The sequence below is a fragment of the Ornithorhynchus anatinus genome, chromosome 8 (assembly GCF_004115215.2).
Source record: "Ornithorhynchus anatinus isolate Pmale09 chromosome 8, mOrnAna1.pri.v4, whole genome shotgun sequence".
Lineage (NCBI taxonomy): Eukaryota > Metazoa > Chordata > Mammalia > Monotremata > Ornithorhynchidae > Ornithorhynchus > Ornithorhynchus anatinus.
In genome coordinates this window covers 20,777,441-20,801,959 of record NC_041735.1, presented here as the reverse complement: position 1 = coordinate 20,801,959, position 24,519 = coordinate 20,777,441, and the positions used below count along the sequence as shown (strand labels likewise).

The following is a 24,519-nucleotide window of genomic DNA, read 5'->3' as shown; positions in this document are numbered from 1 at the left end:
ACCACAATCTTTGAGTTGGTTGCCCAGGTGTGGGTGAGATCTCTTCCATTGGTTAATTTCTAAGGTGGGATTCCTGGCAAGACTGAATTGACTCATCTAGTTGGATAGGCAAGGGGTGAAATAGGATTTTCCATAAAATCTATACAGATTTTATTCTGTAGATCCCAGAGCCCTGCAGTGGTAGTTCAGTCTGGCTCTGTCTGTATTTTGCTCTGAGAACTCCCTCATAAAGCCATGATTTTTCTAGATTAAGCTGTTGGATCCTCTGCCTCAACTCGACCCCAAGCACAGATTCAGGGCTGAGCTTCACATTCTGCTTTTGCTAATATTTGTCAGTCTTCCTAGGACAACAAAATCCATTCCTCTGGGACTGGTAATGCAGTGGGAGGGATCCAAGGAGGCCTGAAACGAGCTCGCTGTTATCGAATGACAGGGTCCCTGGACAGGATTCTGTGGAGGAGGGACAGAGCAGACCCCAGGTCTTTTGAGCAATGAGCAAGGCCTGCCAGTATAAATTCCTTGAAGACAGGTAATGTCTTTCCGATTTTTGAGGAGTGACTAACACAGTGTTCAGTATATAGTTGATTGAAAGCCAAGAAGACATAGCCCAGGAGGGCAGTACTGCTTGGTAAAGCACCCAGTGAATGAAGGTCAGAGAACCCCGTTTTGGACTCATCCCTGACCTTCTCTGTACCTCAGGTCTTCTGACTGAATTGGGATGAATAATAATAATAATAATGGTATTCGTTAAGCGCTTACTGTTTTCCAGACACTGTATTAAACACTGGGGTAGATACAAGTAAATCAGGTTGGACACTAAATCAGGTTGGACACCGTCCCTGTCCCGCATGGGGCTCACAGTCTCAATCCCCATTTTACAGATGAGGTAACTGAGGCACAGAGAAGTGAAGTCACTTGCCCAAGGTCACACAGAATCAAGTGGCAGAGTTAGAATTCGAACCCGTGACCCTCTGACTCCCAGGCCCATACTCTGTCAATTATACCATGCTGCTGCTTATGAATAATCCCTTCCTTTTGCCCATGTCACATGGGAATACATGAGATAGTAAACTTGTCTTTCGATTCGAAAAACACTACTGACAGTGAAACTTCAACCATGAGAGTAGCGTGGGTGTCTTTGAGAGAGAATCTCTTGCAGGAAACTCTTGCACACCAAGTCCATGAAAATACAGGAGTGAACCTTTTCTGGCCATGAGTCCTCTGGGTGAACATTGCTCCAGTGGCTAAGAGGAGAAATACTCTGTTCTACTTCCAACAAGCAAGTGCATGAGTTGTTTTGGCAGTAGTGCTGATGGTTTGGGCTGAGCCATCCACACCCTCTCACCTGGTTTCAGCACCATGCATTACAAGATGCCTGCTATAGAGAACAAAACATAAGAAGCAGCTGGCCTAGTGGCTAGAGCATGGGCTTGGGAGTCAGAAGGACCTGGTTCTTTTCCCCGTTCTGCCGATTGTCGGCTGTGTGACCTGGGCCCACATGCTTCCATACCTTGGTTCGATTTGTTTTGATGAGGGACGTGGGCTCTTTTGTCATCTGTAACCTGAGTCAACTGCAGAGTCATTCTTGGCCACCAAGCTTCCAGTCTGCAATCCTGGCCCTAACGACCATGCCGAACTGAAGGGCAAAATGCTCCTCTGGACCTTTTCCCCTTCTTTTTTTGTAACAAACTGTGGTTTCTTGGTTTTTCAGGAGAAGATGTGTGAGGAGTCAGCCTCATTCGACCTGACTCCTTATGACTTGGCATCTGGCCTGGATGTTATAAACCAAGTCCTGGAGGAGCAAGCCAAGGTGTTACAGCAGAATGAAATCCAGGCAGAGTTCAACATGGAGTTTGCCAATTCAGGTGGGTGGTGATTGGAGAAGCAAGAAGCTAGGTTTGTTTCGGGAGACATTTTGAGAATGCCATACAGCAGGTTCCCGAGAGCCAGGCAGACTTTGAAGTTCTAGCCCATCAGCTAATCAATATTACTGTGTTTCGAGCATGTGCTGAGCACTGAACTAAACACTTTGGAATCAGTACAATAGGAGTAGAAGACACAGGCCCCTCCTTATCTGAAAAGATTCACTGGGTGACTCCTTAACAGATTGACTGTCAATTGGTCCAGAAGCCAACTGAACTGCTTCAGGTCTTGGTTAGTTCTGGCAAATCTCTGGCCCCAAATCCCACCCAGTGAGACTTCTCAGCCTATAAGGGAATTTGATGCCAGAGTGTAGTGCAGAATTATATGGTTGGGTAGATATTTTGGGGCAGTTCGGCTACTTAAGCTAACTTAGATTATAAGATTCTCAAGGGCAGGGAGCATGTCTAATGACTCTCTTATGGTCTCCCAATCGCTCAGTATAGTGACTGAATGATTCCTAAAATCCAACCTTGCCATGTTTTCTTCTGGTCTGTCAGTTGGTTGAATCGGTGGCAGTATCTCACCTTAGAACCATAATTTCATGACCCAGCAAGAGGTAGATGGATTTTCTGGTCTTTTAAGCCAGCTCTGTCCCATCTCCTTTCTCCGTTGGGGAATGATTTGAAAGGGATGAGGTGCTCTGAATCTAGTGTGAGGCTCTAATTCCCCAATGGAGTCAACAAACCTGGGCTGCTTTCTTGTCTTGTACAGGACTAAACATGGAGCTGGAAGATATAGCCAAGATCAAGAGTAAGTGTCTTTAATTCCATTTTGAGTCTTTACTGAGATCTGCTAGTTGGAGACTTGTTTTTTATACAGTGTTTTTTGAGGTTTTTGTTGTTGCTGTTGTTCGGGGAGGCAAGAGTGTTTGGGGTTCTTTTTTGGCTATTGAATAGTCTTTTTTTATGGTACTTAAGCGCTTAGCATATTCCACGCACTGGGATAGGTGCCAGATAATCAGTTTGAACACCGTCCATGTCTCACATGGGGCTCACCATCTTCATCCTCATTTTGCAAATGAGGTAACTGAGGCAAAGAGTAGTTAAGTGACTTGCCCAAGGTCTCACAGCAGACAAGTGGCAGAGTTGGAATTAGAACCCAGGTCCTTCTGACTCCCAGGCCCAGGCTCTATCCACTAAGCCAGGCTGAGTCCATGCTCCTTCAGTTCATTTTGAAAATCAAAGGATTCCAGGGTAGTGAGGGCATCTGGATGTAATTGTAATAGGCTGGGATGATGTGGTTTTGCTAGCTTCACACTCCTGTCACCTGAGAATCAGGTTGGTCCATTGGATTTCTATCCAGCGTGTGACCTTGGGTAAGTCATTTCATTTCTCTGGGCCTTAGTTACCTCATCTGTAACATGAGGATGAAGATTGTGAACCCCATGTGGGACATGGACTGTGTCCAAACTGATTATCTTGTACCTATCCCAGCACTTAGCACAGTGCATGGCACATTGTAAACACTTAAATACCATTTAAAAAACAAAACCAAACCCTATTAATTCCAGGCCTGGGCTTTTCCGTATTGGAGCATAGCCTCACCTAGTTCAGGGCTTCCGGGTAAACACAAGACAGATGTATTCGGTGAGAGTCATAGGGACCGGAGCAGATTTAAAGATATGATAACATTCATTGGGCCTCTCCCAAGTGGTTGCTTCTGGAAGTCTTGGAGTTGCAGTGTTATGAGCAGTTTTACCACTGTAATCATTAGAAGCAGTGGATGAAGCCTTAAACTCCTCATATACCAGTGGGGTTCATTGGACTCCATTCTTCAGAGGGAATGGATGGATCCTAACTCCCAAATTAATTTTTAAGCAAAGGAATGAAAGTGAACATCAGAGGGTAAACACAAAGCACTGTTTCTCATGAGGAAATCTCATCTGACACACTTGTTCTGGGAATTGAACATTTCATTCTGGCAGATTTTCCTGGCAGTATAATGAATCTTTGGCAATCCAACAGCTAATGGTTAAGTATTGACTCGCCCAATCACTAAATGGAAAATCTTCAAGTCTTGACCAAGCCAGTCATTTAACCCTAACCTCAACACTTGCCTTAAAGCTAACCCCAATTCAATTTTGGGTGATTGAGTATGTTGATAATTGACCTTCTGTTGTTGACATTGTTAAGTGTACCTATCAATACTCAACCTGTTGGGTTTTTGAAAGTTTATCAATCAGAAGTGGTAGTAATAGTATTTATTAAGCACCTACTGGGAACAAAACACTATCATAAGTGCAAGGAAGGAAAATATTCAGATAAGAATTAGACTTGGTCCCTCGAGTCGTAGAGACTCCCAATCTAAGATTAAGAAGGGGAAGGGGAAAATAAATTATTCTCTTGGAGGGAATAGCTGGTTTCTAGAGCAGCAGTTTCACCTTATGAAAAGTTGGGTAGCTAGGTATTAGTAAAAGACTTCTAGTTTTTGATCTTTTCTTTTCCCCTCACTTCCTCTCTTCACCTTGTTCCCTCTTACCTTACCGCTTTCGTACTACAACCCAGCCCGCAGACTTCACTCCTCTTTCGCCAGCGTACTCACTGTATCTCGAGCTCATCTATCTCACTGCCAACCTCTCACTCACATCCTGCTTCTGGCCTGGAACGCCCTCCCTCTTCATATCTGACAGATGATCACTCTCCCCACCTTCAAAACCTTATTAAAAGCACATCTCCTCCAAGAGGCTTCCCCGTCTAAATCCTCATTTCCTCTTCTCATCACACTTGGATTTGTATGCTTTATTCACCTCTCCCTCACCCCCATAGTGCTTGTGTATACATCCATAATTTATTTATTTACATTAATGTCTGTTTCCCCAAGACTGTAAGCTCACTGTGAGCAGGGAACATAATAACAATTACGGTATTTGTTAAGTGCTCACTATGTGCCAAGCACCATACTAAGCGCTGGGCGAGACAAGCAAATTGGGTTGCACACAGACCCTGTCCCACTTGGGGCTCACAGTCTCAATCCCCATTTTACAGAGGAGGTAACTGAGGCCCAGAAATATGAAATGACTTGCCCAGAGTTCACAGCGGACAAGTGGGAGAACCAGGATTAGAACCTATGACGATTGGACTACCAGGTCCGTGCTCTATTCCCTGTGCCATACATGTCTACCAACTCTGTTATAGTATACACTCTGAAGTTGGCTTGACAGTGGTTGAGAAGCAGCGTGGCTCAGTGGAAAGAGCACGGGCCTTGGAGTCAGAGGTCATGGGTTCGAATCCTGGCTCGGCCACTTGTCGGCTGTGTGACTTTGGGCAAGTCACTTCACTTCTCGGTGCCTCAGTGACCTCATCTGTAAAATGGGGATGAAGACCGTGAGCCCCACGTGGGACAACCTGATTCCCCTGTGTCTACCCCAGCGCTTAGAACAGGGCTCGGCCCATAGTAAGCGCTTAACAAATACCAACATTATTATTATTAGTTACTGGGTGGAAAGCACTGAGGAAAAAATATATGTGAGAATTAGACTGGGTCCCTGGCCCCACAGTGGTGGAGTAGAGAACTGGGGAGGCATCTTTGGTCCCAATGAGTATCTGGGGGAAATCTGAAGGTGGTGTAGGCATTTTCATCTGTCTCTTTCCTGAAGACTGCCGCCCCCCCTTCGCTCCCCTTAATCTGTTGTTTGGTCTCCTTAGGCATTCTCCTTCAGCTGGAAAGTGCTATTGATGCCATTGAGCTTCCAGGAGATAGCAGTGGAGTTACCAAGCCAGGAAGGTAAGAGCTGAAGTCTTGTAGGTGGTATATCTGCCTGGCCCTCGCATCCCCTTCACAGTCAGCTCCTTAACCAAGTCCCCTTGAGTGCTAGAAATTATAAATTCGATATTATACATTATTTATATTAATGTCTATCTCCTCCTGTAGACTCATCCCCAGCTCGTCACGGGCAGGGAACGTGTCTGCCAACTCTGTTTTAGTGTATTCTCCCCAAGCACTGAGTACAGTGCTCTGCGTACAGTTAAGCACTCAGTAAATACCAGCGACTGATCGATTGATTGCTTGGGAACTCGTATATTCCTCATTCCTTGTGACTTTGTGCTGTGGGGGGCCTAACTACGAGTTGGTGTAGGGTCTCTCTGAGCAATGCTAAGGAGGACTTACGCAGTGGAGTCACTTGATTCTTGTCTCTTTTCCAAAGAGTGTAAATTGCCTTTGCCAATCACCCGGCATTTCCAGCAAAAGGCAGCAGACCCTCGTCTCTGCCAGATCAATCTCAGGTGCTTAGTACAGTACTCTGCACCCAGTAAGCGCTCCATAAATATGATTGATCAATATCTGGACACTTAATAATTATGGTATTTGTTAAGTGCCAGGCAGTGTACTAAGCTCTGGGATGGATATAAGAAAATCAGGATGGATACAGTCCCTGTCATAGGGGTCACAGTCTCATAGTTTCCTGTCTAGTTCTGGCCTTCTGTACAGTGTGCATCAAGTTGCTTTGCTCTTCTGACAGTTTGGGGCATCTCTCTTGTGCTTTTTCCCATCTACCACAGTGCAGTTGGTAGAGTCACTAATCAGTCACCTTCTCCTTCAGGGAGAAAGGCCCTTCCAACCTGATGGTCAGTAGTGACCCAGGAGAGCAGGCTGTAGGGCTCTCTTGCGGCCTTAGAATCACAAAGTTAGGAGTCGTCAGAGTGATGTCGAAATCCTGCCTGCACTACTTGGTGGTGAGCAACTGATCATTGTTCTCAACAAACTGAAAGTGAACTGTTTAAAGTTTGGGGGTGTCTGGAAAGTACAAATGGTCATCAAGATGGTCCATTGTGTCAATTACGGTCTTCGGAATAAGAAATCTACAGCTTTTAAGATCCTACTCCCTCCTTGTGGATTCTCCTGATCGATGATAACACAGTGTCTAGAATATGATTGCGTACTCGGAATAATTTTCCTGTCAATTATTTCATTTGGGAAACAGCATGACCTAGTGGATCAAGCACAGGCTTGGGAGTCAGAGGACCTGGGTTCTAATCTCCACTCAACTTGTGGAGCCTTGGGCAAGTCAATTAACTTCTGTGCCTCAGTTTCCTCAGTTGCCAAGTGGGGATTCAATACCTATTCTCCCTCCTACTTAGACTGTGAGCCCCATATGGGACAGGGACTTGTATTCAGCTTGATTAACTTGTATCTACCTCAACACTCAGAACAGTGCTTGACCCATAGTAAACACTAAACAAATACCATTTTAAAATTTGGTTAGTTCAGCACCTAACTGTTAGAAGGAGGTGATAATGATCATCCCCACTTCACGGGAAAGTAAACTGGCCCAGAGGGAATAAGTGAAGCAGCCTGGCGTAGGGTTAGAACATGAGTCTGGGAGTCAGAAGGTCGTGGATTCTAATCCCAGCTCTGCCACTTATGTGCTGTGTGACCTTGGACAAGTGATTTCACGTCTCTGGGCCTCAGTTACGTCATCTGTAAAATGGGGATTGAGATTGTGAGCCCCACGTGGGACAGGGACTCTGTCAAACTCCATTTGTTTGTATCCACCCCAGTGGTTAGTACAGTGCCTGGCACATAGTAAGTGCTTAACGAATACTGTAATTATTATTATTATTAAGTGATCTGCTCAATATCACACAGCAAGTAGGTGACAGACCTGGAGCTAGGTTCTCTTCAAACTCCTAGACATGCTCTTTATTTTTTCCTGTTGTTTGTTTTGTTTTGTTTGTTTTTTAAATAGGATTTGTTATTTTCTGCCAGGCACTGTACTAAACGCTGGGGTAGATATAAATTAATCAGATTGGACACAGTCCCACATTTGCAACAGGGTGAGCAGAATATATGCAGCACTTTTAGGTGGGGCCCCTTACTAGACCGAAAGAAGTAAAGCCGCCCCCAAAGTGCCTCATGTACCATCCGGGAGTAAATTTGAATTGAAGGAGAATTGGGTGCTATTGGATGGAGATCTGGAGAGTAGTAGATGGTGGCTCTGGAGAGAGCAGCTGTCTTCCCAAAGTATCACCATAGATTTTGTTTGCTTTGTTATAGACTATAAGCTCGTTGTAAGCAGGGAATATGTCCATCAACTCTGTTATATTGTATTCTCCCTAGTACTTAATATAGTGCTCTGCACACAGGAAGTGCTCAACAGATATTATTGATTGACTTTGGGAAAGGAGCATGAGCCTGGGAGTCAGAAGACCTGGGTTTTCACTCCGGTTCCACCACTCATCTGCTGTGTGAGCTTGGGCAAGTCACTTCACTCCTCGGTGCCATAGCTCCCTCAGTTGCAAAATGGGGATTCAATACCCATTCTCCCTCCTACTTAGGCGGTGAGCCCCACGTGGAACGTGATGATCTTGTATCCACCCCAGTGCTCAGTACTCAGTGCTTGGCAAATAGCACAGTTTTTTTAAAATGTATTATTATTATTATTTTAAATGAAGATAAGCTCATGCCATGGAATTCCCACCGATTCTCATCTAATCATCAAAGTTTCAACAGGGGAGATGTACATCAAGGAAGGAAACCAAAACCACCTGTAACTTCTCAGGCAATCTGAGCAGTTGCATCTTTACCTATTCTCATCCCTTTGCCTGCTCTCAAACTTCTTTTTTTTCTCTCGTTGTTTGGCAGCTACATCTTTGACCTGTTTGCCAAAGCCCAAATCAACTTTCAGACCAAGTGCTCCCTCCTGGAGTCTTTGGAACAGATCATCCAGTTCCTGGCGGGACGTAAGTTGCCTTCGGCCATCCAGCAGATGCACATCACTGGGCCGCTCGTGTCATTGCATTCTGGCTTGAAGTTTTAACCTTTTCTTCCTCCCACAGCAGCAAATGGGACTCTTGCTGTGCTTTATTTTAGGGAGGAAGGAAAGGTCAGTCAGGCTGTAGTTTCTTGTTTTGTTTGGGTTTTTTGGTGCTTGTTCACTGGGGTGAGTGAAGCACTGTACTAAGCGGTGGTGACAGATTCATTTTGTCTTGGTGGATCGATCGTTCTGGGTGAAAGCAGTAAGGCCCAGGAGTCAGGGGACCCAGATTCTAATCTTGGCTTTTCCACTTGCCTGCTATGTGACTTTGGGCAAGTCACTTAACTTCTTTGTGCCTCAGTTCCTTCGTCTGTCAAAGGAAGATAAAGGGCCCGTTCTCCTCCCTCTTAGACTTTGAGCCCTTTGTGGGACAAAGACAGTGTCTGATCCTCAACGCCTTGCACTGTGCTTGTCATGTAGTAAACACTTGAAAAATGCCACAATTATTAATGTCATTATTACTTGCAGAGCAACATTAGATCTTTCATTATTGGGTTATTCAAAGCCCTAAGTGGGAGTAGGCTCTGGAGAATAACTTGGAGTGAGTCCTTCAGTTCACTGAAGCTACATAACTAGATGCTGATTGTGACATTGAAAATGACCAGGAACCAACATTTCAGTCCACTTTATATTTCCAATGTGCTGACCATCATTTCCTACTACAGTTCCTGGGGGAATGAATCAATGTATTAGCCTGATTTTACAGATAAACAAATAGAAATTGAATTAAGCCAAATAATTTATTATGGAATTATTCTCTTAGAATACTCTTCCTCTTCATTGGCTTTATCGGCTCCAGGTGTCTAGCCCAGGATATTTCACACATTTTGATTTGGCCTTTTCCCTTCTTTTTTCTGCCTCTGTGAATCAAATTCTCCTTGTGTGTTGGCTGTATGAACAGCGGCCGAGCCCTTCTTCATTTCATCAGAGAGTTGTCCCACGGGACTGGCGTACTTATCCAAAATCGATCTTAATGTCCGTCTCCCCAACTAGACTATTAGCACTAGGTGGGCAGGGAATATGTCTACCAACACTGTCGTATGGTACTCGCCCAAACGCTAGTGCAGAACACTTTCTGCACACAGTAAGCACTTCATAAATACCGCCGATTGATTGATATGGGACATCATCTCAGACCAACTGTGTGAGTCTTGAGTTTCTTTCCATCTCCCCTGAGTTTAGCAGCCTTAAGACCACCCAGTGGATACCAGGCAAGCTGTAGTCCTATCAAAAGGGCCGTGAGCCATATTGTACTTTCTGGGCAAATCTTGAGCCCGGACTAAAGGAGTAGCAAGGGAAATGCAAATTTGCTTAAGCTCGTTGATTTGCACCCCTGAATCTGTTCATACTTGCTCTCTTAGCCTGTGTTGCTATCCACAGGAGCGGGGATCTTCACCAACACAGCTGGATTGCAGAAACTTGTGGATATCATCCAGGTAAATCATTTGGTGCCGTCGACTCCCCTCTTGTCTCTCGTGACCGTATGTGTGCTGGGGATGGAAAAGGGAGAGTAAAGGGTCCTTCTTCCTCGGACATATATTGAAGTGAGATGGAGTGAAGGAAGACCCCCGTCTGAAAAAGGGAAAGTCTGGACGGGTTGCCCTGAGTTCACAGAGTGAGTGGAATGTGATGTGGTTTTAATGTTTAGAAAGTCTGGGAGTGGCCGTGAACTTGGTCCGAAGCAATATGGAAAGTAAAGCCTGAGGCAGAACGGGTCTGGAAGAGCTAACCCTGAGAGATAAGTTCACGGGTTGAATCATTTTATTGGGCATTTCCAGAATCGTCTGTGGCATTGAATCATTTTATTGGGCATTTCCGGAAACGTCCGTGGCATCGCTGCAGACTCAAACGGATTTGGTAGCTACTTCTGGATCTTTCTGCGGTTGTCTGGGCAATTCTCGGAATTGCAAGAAGAAATCGAAGTTGGCCATTTCTGGAATTGCTCCCTTCAAAGCTTTGGCCTGCAGTAGACCCACTCCCATCTTTTCTGAATTTGGACCCATGGAAATACAGGCCACGGTAGTATCCACTAGATGGAGCCATGTGATATCGCCAACCCCCGTGCCCGTAGGAATCAACCCTCAGGTGCCTCGTTCGTTCATTCAGTAGTATTTACAGAGCGCTTACTATGTGCAGAGCACTGTACTAAGCGCTTAGAATGTACAGTTTGGCAACAGAGAGACAGTCCCTGCCCAATGATGGGTTCACAGCCTAATCGGGGCGTTGTAGGGTAGTAAATGATTTCCATCCGATGAACCACATATTTGAGACTGCCTGGGCACTTCGGAGGTACGCTCTGATTTGTCAAGAGCTTCCCACTAAGAGAGTCCCCAAAATGTCAAGGAACATGTCATTTGAGGTTTGCAAGAATCCCTGATGATGGAAGCAGTCGGATGTTATATTCCCATTGGTCAACAAGCAGTCGATCTCTTGACGTACCTTCTTCTTTCCCTGAGGTACTTCTAGCTGCCGTCGTGTGCGTCCCTGAACTAGCTGCTTACTTCTTTTCAAGTGGTTGGAACCACGGGTTCGCTTTGAGATTTTTGTTTTGTTTTGTTTGTTTAATGGACGGAACCGAAGATGGAAAACAGGAAAGCTGTGAGTGGTATTGATAGAAGAACATACCAAGTTCAGTCTGGTGCTACAGGCTGGTTGTGTAGCACCTTGAGAGAGTGTGTGTGTGTGTGTCTGCATGTGCGCATGCTTGTGCTATGCTTTCCTCAGAATTACTCATTATTTTCCTTGACTTCATAGCATTCCTGTATGATCTGTGTGCAGGAAACGTTTAAGCTTGAGCAAACTGAATCACAGTGAGGTCATGGACCACAGAGAGGGAAGGGATCCAGCCAAACTTCCTGGCTCCAGGTTTCCAGAGGACTCCCGTCCCAATGCTAGCCGAACCCAGGGCTGTAGAGCTTCTAAAATCAGATGAGACCGAGCTGTCGGGCCAGTGGCGACCTGCCCTCGTCACCCTGTCATTGGCTGTTATTCCACGTTTCCGTAGCCGTGCCTGTGTGCGGAGGCTGTTGTTTATAATGATGGCTGTTCTTCGGCCTCCTTGTGAGCATTGTGTATTGATGGAGCGATCAAAACCCAGACAGATGAAGTGGTCTGCTAAATATCACACAAAGAGACTAGCAAAGTTTGGAGAAGACAGTAGTGCTTCTTTCATTTCTGGGGATCTTTGATGATGTGAAACGTACCAGCTCTCTGGCCTTGGGCTTTGATCTCTGGTGGCTTAAGCACACTCTATTTCTCCTAGAAGGCAGGGATCGTGTTAAGGAAAACTCCCATCTAGAATGCTCCCTTTTTCCAACCCCAACTTGTGAATCAACCGTTTCTCCAGTACCATAACGAGCTGGATTCAGGCAGACACGTCCTAATTTGGCTGAGAATTTCTCTCCAAAATGCATGGGGAAAACACCCACTGTACTCTCCCAACTGCTTAGTACAATGCACTGCACACAGTAAGCGCTCAATAAATACCATTGATTATAACAGAACGGTCTTTCTCCCACCAGCTCCAGGTGGCTTGATTGCTGCCAAAATATCCTCTTCACCCCCATCCACTCTTTGTCACAGTGAATGTGTCCATTTGTTGTTATATTGGATTCTCCCAAGCACTTAGTACAGTGCTCTGCACACAGTAAGCTCTCAATAAATACGATTGATTGGTTGATACAAAGAAGAAAGGGGGGTCTCCAGGTTCCCTTCAGTCACCTAAGAACAGATAAAATCCTGTTGCCGGCCTCAAATATGTCTTTTTTTTTTTCCTCAGTCATTTCCTTCTGACTCTTCTTCCCTTTCCTTTTTCTGTTTGTTTCTGATCAGGATCAGGAAGATGGGAAATCTGGAGGGACTAAACTGTAAGCTCCTTGTGTTCAGGGAATGTGTCTCCCGACTCTGTTGTAATGAGCACACAGTAAGCGCTCAATAAGTACCATTGATTGAGGGAGGAGTCGCTCCCCTATTTTTTCTGTGAGCACATGCTTGAAGCTGCAGGGTCATATGGGTTACTTAAGGGAATGTCATTGTTGCATTGTACTTTCCCAAGTGCTTCGTACAGTGCTCTGCACACAGTAAGCTCCCAATAAATACGATCGAATGAATGAATGAATATTTTAGTGTGCTTAAGCTGCCAGCGCTCACTTGTAGGCAGTCTGAATTGGCTCCAGGAGCGTGATTTCTCACCTGCTGTTTGCCATGGGCTGCTGTGGACTGGGCAGCCACTCCCAGCTATACTGCACTTCAAGCCCAGGGCTATGGCCTCTGCTTGGCCTCAACTTTCTCAGGAGCAGAGGGATAGTCTGTTCTCCTGAAGTGTAAGATTCCCTCCCCACCCCACTCCACCCCTACCTGAGTTGCCCGGGTTTGGGGAACCGGTTTCTTGCCCATCCTTTACATCGTTAATGCCCCATGGTGAAACAGACAGCTAATTTCCCTCTAGGAATTTCCCATGTCTCCCATTCTTTTTCATAGCCTGACATAGTAGACCCAAAGTAACATCCGACTCGGCACTTCCGCTCCTTGCCTTAGTGGAGGTGGTAGCAAGTTGCTAATGGGCTCCTGGCCTAAAAATGTGGGCATTTGGTCCATTAGACTTGAAGTGCTCCTGAGGCAGCGTGCTTATTTACTTAAAGTTTTTGGGAAAAATTTTCCAGTTTCCTGCTAGGCGCATAGTCTGCAGATGTTATTGGTGTTATTCCTTTCCAAAGACCATGACGGCTTAGAGGGATCAGGGCAGGACCGAGGGCAGCAGCAGAAAGTCTCCACGCTATGGTCTTTGAAATTTTAGGAGACTCCCACTCTATATTCCATATCTCTGGGGAATGATCAAGGCAGTCTAATCAGTCAGTCAGTGATTTTATTGGTGCACTTACTTTTTGCAGAACACTGCTTAAACTCTTGGAAAAGTTCCTGTTAGGTAGTAAATTTGCCTTTATTTTATTTTATCTTATTTTATTATTTAATGGTATTTGTTAAGCTCTTACTATGTACCAGGCATTGTAGATTCAAGCTAATCAGTTTGGACACAATCTATGTTCCCCTTAATAAGTATGGTACTTGTTAAGTACTTACTATGTACCAAACACTGTTCTAAGCACTGGGGTAGATACAAGTTAATCAGATTGGACATGGTCCCTGTCCCATATGGGGCTCACAGACTTATTCCCCATGTAACAGATGAGGGAACTGTGAGGCCCAGGAAGTTAAGTGACTTGCCCAAGATCACATAGCAGTCTTGTGGCCGAGCTGGGATCAGAACCCAGGTCCTTTTGACTGCCAGGCCCATGCTCTATCCACTAAGCCACACGTGGGGCTCACACTCTTCATCCCCATTTTACAGCTGAGGTAACTGAGGCACAGAGAAGTTAAGTGACTTACGTAGAAGTTAATCAGGTGGGACGACATCTCAGTCCCACATGGGATTCACCATCTAAGTAGGGGAGAGAACAGGTATTGAATCCCCATTTTGTAGATGAGGAAACTGAGACATAGATAAGTGACTTGCCCCAGGTCATACAGCAGGCCAGTGGTGGAACCTGGATTAGAACCCAGGTCCTCTAACTCCCAGGTCTGTGCACTACCCACTAGGCCCCGCTACTTCTCTACCTCCTAGCAAACACTTGTTCTTAAAAGGACCAGCTTAAAAGTTGAAGAAAAATGGATGAGTTCATGCTGCTAATGTCTTCCCATTCACAACTCTCGGCTTGTGTCTCTGTCTTGCAGATTGTTTTCAGTATCGACCCTCCAGAAGATGCAGCCAGCTTTATGGTGGGACAGAAAGCATCACAGTACTACAAGGTAAGGATCCTAGAAATCTTTGCTCTCCAGAAATCCCTTGGGATCCAAGAAGCCCCTATTGTTTCCTTGGAAACGCGGCAGCAGGGACAGTCAAGAGCTTAGGTGGATGGGAGAGCAAGGGAGCCCCATGGCCTCATGAATACGTTAAGGTCACATCTCCAAGAGGTCTTCACCAATTATACCCTCTTGTCCCCTGCTCACTCTCCCTTTTACATCGTCTATGCCCTTGGATCTTTGACCTTTGGGCATTTGATGTTTGCCCCAACCCCACAGCAGGTTTGTACATATCTTTAAGTTTTGTAAGCTGGTTAAGGGGAGGGAACAGATCTTCTAATTCCCTTGTATTGGATTATTCCAAGCACTTAGTACAGTACTCTGCACTTAGTAAGTGCTCAGTAAATACCATCGATTGCCCTATCAGTGAGCTATTCAGGGAGAGACTTGGGCTGAGGACGTCCCTCAGGGAATAAAAGTCTTCATGAGATGTTTCAGTTCAAGCCATCGGAACAATATATTCTGCCCGCACTGGATCTCAAAGGGTGAATATAGTGACTCATGCGGAGAAAGTTGAAGATGAATATCTGAGAGCTGACTAAAGAGGGTACAATTCTCAGCAGCAGCAGTAGAAATCCATCCAAGACATTCTCTGGCTTGATTAGCCTTAGTCTTCCCCTTTATTTCCCTGCAGCTTCTCGTGTGTAATCTGATCTGTTGCCCACTTGCATTCCACTATTCCCCTAAGCCTCTCCACCTTTGGGCCCAGTTCCAGTGCCCAGATTTCTTCCCAGTGTACTGTTTCTTCAAGAAAGATGTATTCTCAGGGAACTGGCCCGTAATTTTACGGGAACAGAGTGGCCTCTGCTTTTGGGTGGTGTCCTTCAGTTGCTAGGTCTTTCGCTGAGGCCTAAGTGCAGTTTTCAGGGACGTGCTTCTTCTGTGAGAAGGGAAGGGTCAAGTGAAGCCTGGTGCAGGAGGCCCAGGGCTGCCCGAGGTCCAGGTCCAGGCCCAAAAGGTAGCCAGGAAGAGTCAGTACCAAGACCCCCATCCTCTATTACTGAGCCTCAGCTAGTAGGCCCCTGTGTTGCTTCGGATCGGCATTTTCGTATACTTCAGTCATGGGTCCAAATTCTAGCATCTAGGATCACCTTCAATTTTTCTAGTGGAGCTCTCTGTATTGTAGAGGTGAAATGGTATTCATACAAGAGAACAGGGCAACGAGTACTTTAGGAGAAACTATTTGGGGGAGTTTAGGACACTGTCTCAGAGGTAAAATGGCTGGCCGCGACTGAACTCACCACATTTCGACAATCAGTCAATCGTTTTTATTGAGCGCTTACTGTGTGCATAGCCCTGAAGTAAGCTCTTGAGAGAGTACAGTGTAACAGAGTTGGTAGACACGTTCCCCGCCCACAGTGAGCTTACAGTCTAGAGGGGTAATATAAATGAAGTCACAGATATGTACATAGGTGCTGTGGGGCTGAGGGAGGGGTGAATAAAGGGTGCAAATCCAAGGTCAAGGGTGATGCAGAAGGGAGTGGGAGAAGAGGAAATGACGGCTTAGTCAGAGAACACCTCTTGGAGATGTGCCTTTAGTAAGGCTTTGAAGGTGAGTAGAGTCATGATCTATCAGAAATGAGGAGGGAGTTTGTTCCAGGTGAGAGGCGGGACATGGGCGAGAGGTCAGAGGCAAGATAGACGAGATCAAGGTACAGTGAGTAGGTTTGAGACAATATGCTATTCATACAAGAGACCTGGGCAAACAAGTATTCTTGGAGAACATATTTTGGGGAAATAAGGACACTGTCTCAAAGATAAGATGGCTGGCAATAGCTTCACTCACCTACCACATTTTGGTAGCTTGTCCGCTGTATGGCCTTGGGCAAGTCACTTCATGCGCAAGTCACTTCACCTCTCTGGACCTCAGTTACCTCATCTGTAAAATGGGGATTAAGACTGTTAACCCCATGTGGGACAGGGGCCGAGTCCAACCCAATTTGCTTGTATCCACCCCAGCGATTCGTACAGTGCCTGGCACATAGTACGTGCTTAACCAAACCAGTGAGTTCATGAAAATAGGTGAAGACATTGTCATTTGTTTGGCCCTGGTTACCCATCATCTTTAGCATGGCACCCCAGACAGAATACAGCTTTCAAGGTTGGAAGGGGTCCTTCTCTATGACTTGTGCAGGTCTAGAAATCACCAGGCATAGCACCCCACAAAGTGATCACTCAGAAAATCTTCCTTGTTTAACTTGTCTCTATCACCTGAGCAGCCCTCAGTATAATCATATGATCTTGTGTTTATTTTAATAGGTCCACATCCACCTGGATACCAGTAATCGGAAAAAGACCCAGAGGACTGATGCTTGGAGTGCTCCTGTAACTAAAAAACAAGGTGCAGGGCTTCTGGGATGTCTAATAGCTACGTGATAAGAATAATAATTGTGGTATTGGTTAAATGTGGATTATGTGTCAAACACGGTACTAAATACTGGGATAGATACGAGATAATCAGTTTGGACACAGCCCCTGTCCCACTTGGGGCTCTCAACCTAAGTAGGAGGGAGAACAGATATTTAATCCATGTTTGGCAGAAGAGGAAACTGAGGCACGATGAAGTTAAATGACTTGCCGGAGGTCACACAGCCGGCAAGAGGCATGGCCGGGATTAGAATCCAGGTCCTCTGCCTTCCACGCCCGTGTTCTTTGTACCAGGCCAGGCTGATCCACTCTATGCCTATGCCTTCCGTCATCATCAAGTTTTTGCACCCTGTGAAAAATACAATCCTGACTCCGTGGTCTCCTGGACTACTGCCCAGGAGAACAGGTGTTATCCTTAACCCCACTACACCATAGTACCCACCAAGTGGCCAGACCCCAGGAGATCCAGGGTAGAGGACATGGCTGAGGTACCAGTCATGTGCCACCATCTTCCTTGGTGTAACATGATTGGTGGCTTGGATTTTGGCTGTTGCTCTGGGACGAACACCACTCTTAAATTGGGCGGGGAGGTCCTTGAGGGCCTCTTACAGCTTAGAGTTGAAGGGGCAGCTGGTGGTGAATGAGCAATCAATCAATCATATTTATTGAACGCTTACTCTTTGGAGAGCGCAGTACTAAATGCTTAGTAAGTTTACTCGCTGGCAGTAGTAGGTCCGTACTAAACACTTGTACTAAGAGTAGTTGGAAAAAGCACTTCCAAAGGTAGAAAAGCACTTCTGTGGATCAGGTTCATTGACATCTCCCATGTGTACCAGTTAGCTGTATTTAAGCATAGCTTTTTGACATGGGCCAGGGAAAAATCACGTGTTCATGTACTGCATGTGATTCACTCACTGACTTTGAAACTGCAGAATATTAAAAATTGCTCCTCCTTATGCTTGGTCTTCCAAGTCATGAACTTCCAGGCAGCAGTCCTAATTGTTGGTGTTCTGTCCAGTTTCAACTATCACGAGATTGCTGCAAGCTTTATTTTTAGTTTCTAATGTGCTCACCTTGGAAATAATTGGCCAGTGGGTGTTGACATGGCAGATTGTTTTGTCTTCCCCTGAAATGCTTTCTTCTATCAGATTGAGTTTCCTAGGAATTGCCACTCCCACAGAAGAGCATTTTTTTTTAGGAAATCACTTAATCCCTTTGATTTTCTGAGAAACGGTTGATGCAAAGAGAACATGTTCTATGCCAGAGTGAGAAAGGAAGGGGCAAAGAGTAAAAGGGATTCTGAAAGCACAAAGTGGAGAGATTTGGGCATTCCAGAAAATGCCACCTTTTCCACAACTTCTGTCTTTTTAGAAGAAAATACTTCAGATTTTTCTAAGATTCACGGCTCTCTGAAGCTCTGAACTCTGAATTTTTGTGTTGTCTTCCCCCACTGCTTCTTTTCTGCCTCAAAACCTCTCTATTTAGGAATCCTTGTTGTTTTGATTTTAAAACAATGGCAAATGAAATTCAGGAATTCAACATTACAGGCAGCAGTTTGAAGCCCTGTGTGTGCGAGAACTATAAGAATTATACAGTATACTTTTCAGAACAAGGATGGGGATTTTTTAGCAGAAGCGTGTTTGGTTTTTTTGTTGTTTTTTTAATTTTTGTTTTTGTTTTTTTAGTCTCAAATTGTCCATCTACCCTTAGACTTGAGGCTGTTAGCCCTGCTGGGAAACTCATGGGCAGGAAGAAGGCAATCTCAGTATTTCCTCCTGTTTTTCTGCACTCCCAGATATTTGCCTCCAATAAGGAATAATCATTCCCAAGCCATCCTCTGCACACTGTATGATTGAGTGAATTAAATGAATCCTGAGAGTCACTTGGAGTAGCTAGAAAAAGACTATTCGGCCTAAGGAGGTTAAAGTGGTGGAGTGACAGAGTCACCCTACAAGGTTTCTTTTCCTCCTGGTTTCCTCACTAGTACCCAGAAGTGCCTTTTTTTCCCTTCCCTTCAAATGGAGTTTTGGTCTTAGTTCCTCATCCAAGCCTTTCTGCTCATAAAATTGTTTTTCAAATTTATGAGAAGCAGCATGATGTAGTGGAAAGAGCTCAGGCCTGGGAATCAGGACACCTGGGATCTAATTTCAACTCTGCCACTTGTCTGTTGTGCAACTGCGGACAAATCACTTAATAGCTCTGTGCCTCAGTTTCTACATCTGTGAAATAGGGAATAAATGCCTATTTTCCTTTCTCCTCAAACTGTATGCCTATACACTTCATGTGGGACAGGGACCGTGTCTGATCTGATTGCACTGAATCTACTCCAGTGCTTTATAGTAGTGGTAATAGTATTTATTATTATGTATGGTAATAATAATGATGGTATTTGTTAAGTGTTTACTATTATTATTACGTACAAGCACTGTTCTAAGAGCTGGGGGGATACAAGATAATCAGATTGCCCCATGTGGGGCTCACTGTCTTAATCCCCACTTTACAGATGAGGTAACCGAGGCACAGAGAAGTTCAATGACTTGCCCAAAGTCACACAGCTGAAAAGTGGCAGAGCCGGGATTAGAACCCATGACCTCTGCACTAACTGTTTGTATAGCACCGTACTAAGTACTGGGAAAGAGTATACAAGTGGGAATTAGACACAGACCCCTGACCCTTGAGGGGCTTACATAGTGCTTAACAAATGCCACTTTTTATAATTATTATTATTATTATAGACATTTCTGGGAATAAGTTCACATCTCTTCCAAGAGCCCTTCCCCAATTAAGCCCTGCTTTACCCTGCTCTGTCTTCCTTCTGTGTCATCTCTGCATTTGGATCTATGACCTTTGGGCATTTGCTATTTGCCCCACCCTCAACCCCACAGCATGTACATGCCATATCTGTACCTTATAAGTCATATATTATTTATATTAGTATCTGTCTCTCCCTCTAAAGTGTAAGCTCACTGTGGGCAGGGACCCTGTCTACCCACTCTGTTGTATTGTACCTTCCCAAGAGCTTGCTGCAGTGCTCAGCGCATATTAAGTGCTCAATAAATACCATTGTTGTACAATAGATACCATGATGATGATGATGAAGGCCTGAGGTAGGTGATGACTTTGGTCTTGGCCATGTTTCTTCGCCATAGGTACCTCCCTCCGCTCTCCCCACCCCTTCCCATGTCTTTGTTCTGTAGTCTCCACTCTTCCTTCCACCCGTGAAACCTTCAAAAAATGTTTCCCTCCCCCTCCGGTCAAAACCAAATGAAATAGTTCTAGGAACTGCAGCTATCTAGCATAGTAAACTAGTACGTGCAATTGTTTCTCTTTCTGCAACCATAAGGAGTTCTGTGAAATTGCTGTTGATTTTCTTCCAAATTAAATAGACAGGTGGAATCTGGTAACTTGCATACGACTTTCTACTCTTTCGTAATCCTTGTTTTTGAAATCTAGGATACTCGTGCTGCACAGATGATTGGTGTGTGTTTGTCTTTAGCAGAACATGATTGCCTTGTAATATAGTACATTATGTTCATTGTAAACTAGGTTGTAACTGTTTAGAAACCATTAGCACCTTCCACCAAGTTTTCTTACAAACTTTAACGCCAAGAGCAAAATAGAGTGGGTGGAGTAGAGAGAGAAGGACTGGCCTAATTTCTTTATATTTTGGAATCCTTAAGCTCTTTTCCCAGAATTGGACCCCAGAGTCTTGATTCGTTTTTTGGGAGGTGATATTTGTTAAGCACTTACTATGTGCCAGACACTGTACTAAGCGCTGGGGTAGATAGAAGATATTCGTGGATACAGTCCCTGTCCCACGTAGGGCTCACAGTCTTAATTCCCATTTTGCAGATGAGGTATCTGAGGCACAGAGAAATTAAGTGACTTGACCAAGGTCATACAGCAGACAAGTGATGGAACTGGGATTAGAACCCAGGTCCTCTAACTCCCAGGCCTGTGCTCTTTCCATTAGACCAAGCTGCTTCTTAGTGACTCTTCCAGCCTTTCTCATAAAAGCACTACTTATGTGGAATTTTACTCCAAGCGAACTCAAATGTTCAGGTAGAATCAGTTTTCCTCTGTAGTGAATATAAGAAGCGCCTCCAGCCATGAGAGAGGGTTTAGTTCAGTCCCGGGAATGATTGGATTACAAAGATAAGCAGCCAGAACTGAAGTTTGTAACTGTTTGAAACCAGTGGTTTCCCTAAAACATACACAAACCAGGAAAATCATTCCTGAACTGTTTAGAGATTGTGGCTAGCATACACCCAGTGAATAGAAATAGATTAATTGTACTGTTTGCTAAATGCACACGGTCCAATCTAGTATTGGCTGGTCTCATATGCTATGAAGATTCCCTGGGGATCACAAAGTGTCCGTCCAACCACAAGCTAAGGGTTTCAAATCTGAAGATTGGATTTATCCTCCCCAGACCTGATCTCTTTCATCAACGGAGAAACAACTCCAGTTCCCGGAGGGGTCACTAGGTCACTGCTTTCTGCACTGTGGCCCAGCGAAGGTTTCCAGGTTAGGGATTCTTGCTTTCTAAGTGCTTTTATTGTCTGGACCTTCCCAATAACTTAGTTCTCTTTTCTATATAAATGTCCTTCCTCGCAAGATAGTGAGTTGTCAGTCATATCTCCTGAGCGCTTACTGTCTGCAGAGCACCGTACTAAGAACTTGGGAGAATACAGTTCAACAATAAACAGACACATTCCCTGCCCACAATGAGCTTCCAGTCTAGACGACTGAGACGCAGAATCTGGGTCTGAATTCACCTATTCTGCCCTCACCCCTGCATTGAGTGCAGAATTCAGCACAAAGCAAATGGTCATTAAATACCCTGTCTCTTACTGTCTACTGCCGTGTGTTTCTCCTCTTTGCTTAATAGTGCTGGCAGAGGGAATCTGGGTCAATGATGAGAGAGAGGGGGTGGGGAAAGAGAAAAATGAAAACAATTCCAATTTGAGGCTAGCACTGGTAAAATTTGAATGTGAAAATGACTTGAGAAAAGATTGCACGATCTTCCCAATTCCTCCTTCCTCTCAGACGAGGCCCTCGGGAAGATTTCTGAGTCTGCTAGGACTCCCTCCCAATCCCACAGTCAGAGCGTGCGTTTCCTTCCCACTGCAGGAAAGGTCTTGAGTTACTGGTGTTTCAGCCCCGGCTACAGCATGCACGAGCTGGTCCGACAGGGAGTACGTACCATCATCCTCACCAGCGGAACCCTCGCTCCGATTTCCTCCTTCACGATGGAGATGCAGATGTAAGTGCCTTCCCCGCGGGCAATGGCATCCCCTTGGCATGGCTTGCTGCAGTAGTAGATGGAGTCTGCTCTGTGACCTTGGGCAAGTCGCTTCACTTCTCTGTGCCTCAGTTACCTCATCTGTAAAATGGGGATCGAGACTGTGAGCCCCATGTGGGACAAGAACTGTGTCCAACCTGATTTGCTTGTATCCACCCCAGCGCTTAGTAAGCCTGGCGCATAGTAAGTGCTTATCAAATAGCATCATTATCCAGTGCTTAGAACAGTGCCTGGCACATAGTAAGCACTTAAAAAGTGACATTATTATGCTATAATAAATATTATTATCATCATTGTATTTAAGCGTTTACTATGTGCCAAGCCTCGTACTAAGCGCTGGAATTAGCTACAAGTTAATCAGGCTGGGCACACTCCTACATGGGGCTCACACTCTTAATCCCCATTTTACAGATGAGGTAACTGAGACCCAGAGAAGTTATGTGACTTGCCCCAGGTCACACAGCAAGACGTGGCGAAGCTGGGATTAGAACCCAGGTCCTTCTGACTGTCAGGCCCATTCTTTATCCACTAAGCCACGCTACTTATTCTTCAGTTCTCAGGAGCTGAGGGGTAATGGCACAGGATGGGTTCGAGAGGAAGCTCCTCACCCCATGTGGTATCTTAGAGGTGGCAAGAGCCTGGGGGTTATAGAAATTCCCTCTCCCCTTCGGGCCCAGGGAATGTGGCATGGCTGGTTTTGTAATACTAATAATTGTGACATTTTAGTGCTTCCTATGTGCCAAGCACTGTACTAAGCACTGGGATAGATCCAAGGTCAGGCTCCAAATGGGGCTCATAGTCTCCTAGGAGGGGGAACAGGAATTGAACCTCCATTTTGCAGTTGAGGGAACTGAGGCAGAGAGAAGCGAAGTGACTTACCCAAAGTCACAGAGCAGACAAGCGGCGGAGCTGGAATTAGAATGCAGGTCCTTTGACTCCCAGGCCCGTGCTCTTTCCATTAGGCCATTGTACTTCCCCAGCGCTCAGTGTGATAAGATACAGCCAGTGGGGGCTGAAAAGCTATTAACACCACCCCAGCCCCTAAGCCTTCATTTCTAAGTCCCAGCAGCGCCATGAGGGTGTCTTGGCAAAAAGAGAATTTTTTTTCCCTTCACCCTCCCATATCAGGGACCGAGGATGCTCACCCTGACCACAAATACGGGAGCTCCTCAACCTGAGGGGATCTGCTGTCACGACGCAGAGCCAATTGGGAATGCAGAAGAGCCCCTGGGTGTCAGTTCACCACTTGGGCTCACGGTTGTTTCCTTCCGTCTGTTTTCCAGTCCGTTTCCGGTTTCCTTAGAGAACCCCCATGTGATTGATAAGCATCAGATCTGGGTGGGGATTGTCCCCAAAGGTCCCGATGGAGCCCAGCTGAGCTCTGCATATGACAAAAGGTAAGATGACACCCCCATTCCCTCCGGGCACTGTTTGCTAGGGCTCTGAACCGGGGCTCAGTCCAGGCTAGAAGGGTTTGGCCTAGGGGCCCGAGGGAGGGCAGTCAGTCGATTAGTCAGTGGCATTTATTGAGAGCTGACTGTGTGCAGAGTACTGAATTAAGTGCTTAGGAGAGTATACTATTACAGAGTTGATAGGCATTCCCTACCTACAATGAGCTTACAGTCAAGAGGGGGAGACAGACATTAATAGAAATAAAAGGGCAGATGGAAGAGCTGTGGTTTCTATCAGTTCTTGTGCTTGTTAATAATAATAATTGTAGTATTTGTTAAGTGCTTACTACATGCCAGGCACTGTATTAAGTGCTGGGGTGGATACAAGCAAATCGGGTTGGACTCAGTCACTCTCCCACGTGGGGCTCACAGTCTCAATTCCCATTTTACAGATGGGGTAACTGAGGCACAGAGAAGCCAGCAGACAGATGGCAGAGCTGGAATTAGAACCCATGACCTGACTCCCAGGCCCGTGCTCTATCCACTACACCACGCTGCTTCTGTTCTTGGTAGATAAGGCTGATATTGTAGGAGTGGAAAGAGAAGACTATGGCTTTCTTTCCTTTCTCTTCTTCCTTGCTCCCATCTATTCTCCTATCCTTTCTTCCTTCTCCCTCTTTCCTTTTGCCTAAACATGTGTTGCCATCGCTACACCCTGAGCCATATCGTCCCTTTGGCAAACTCTAGCATTTAGGAATTTATTTCCCCCATCCTTAGCATTTTTGTGGAAATATGTCTAGTGGTAATCATGTTTATATTCATTCCTTCAATAGTATTTATTGAGCACGGACTATGTGCAGAGCACTGTACTAAGTGCTTGGAATGTACAGTTCGGCAACAGATAGAGACAATCCCTGCCC

General features: G+C 45.4%; 1 protein-coding gene across 5 annotated transcripts in view; it reads left to right on the top strand.

Moving 5' to 3' along the window:
• Window positions 1-24,519, top strand: part of RTEL1 (regulator of telomere elongation helicase 1) — a 92,670-nt gene that overhangs the window by 24,109 nt on the left and 44,042 nt on the right. For all 5 annotated transcript variants that reach the window (XR_003761483.2, XR_003761482.2, XR_003761484.1 and 2 more), the window contains 9 exons: window positions 1,712-1,865; window positions 2,635-2,673; window positions 5,568-5,646; window positions 8,506-8,603; window positions 10,058-10,113; window positions 14,408-14,482; window positions 16,796-16,877; window positions 22,037-22,169; window positions 23,492-23,605. Coding sequence is in view for 2 of the 5 variants with exons in the window: in XM_029070430.2 (XP_028926263.1) it covers window positions 1,712-1,865; window positions 2,635-2,673; window positions 5,568-5,646; window positions 8,506-8,603; window positions 10,058-10,113; window positions 14,408-14,482; window positions 16,796-16,877; window positions 22,037-22,169; window positions 23,492-23,605 (830 nt within the window). In the remaining 3 variants the exon portion in view is untranslated. The remainder of the gene's footprint in view (window positions 1-1,711; window positions 1,866-2,634; window positions 2,674-5,567; window positions 5,647-8,505; window positions 8,604-10,057; window positions 10,114-14,407; window positions 14,483-16,795; window positions 16,878-22,036; window positions 22,170-23,491; window positions 23,606-24,519) is intronic.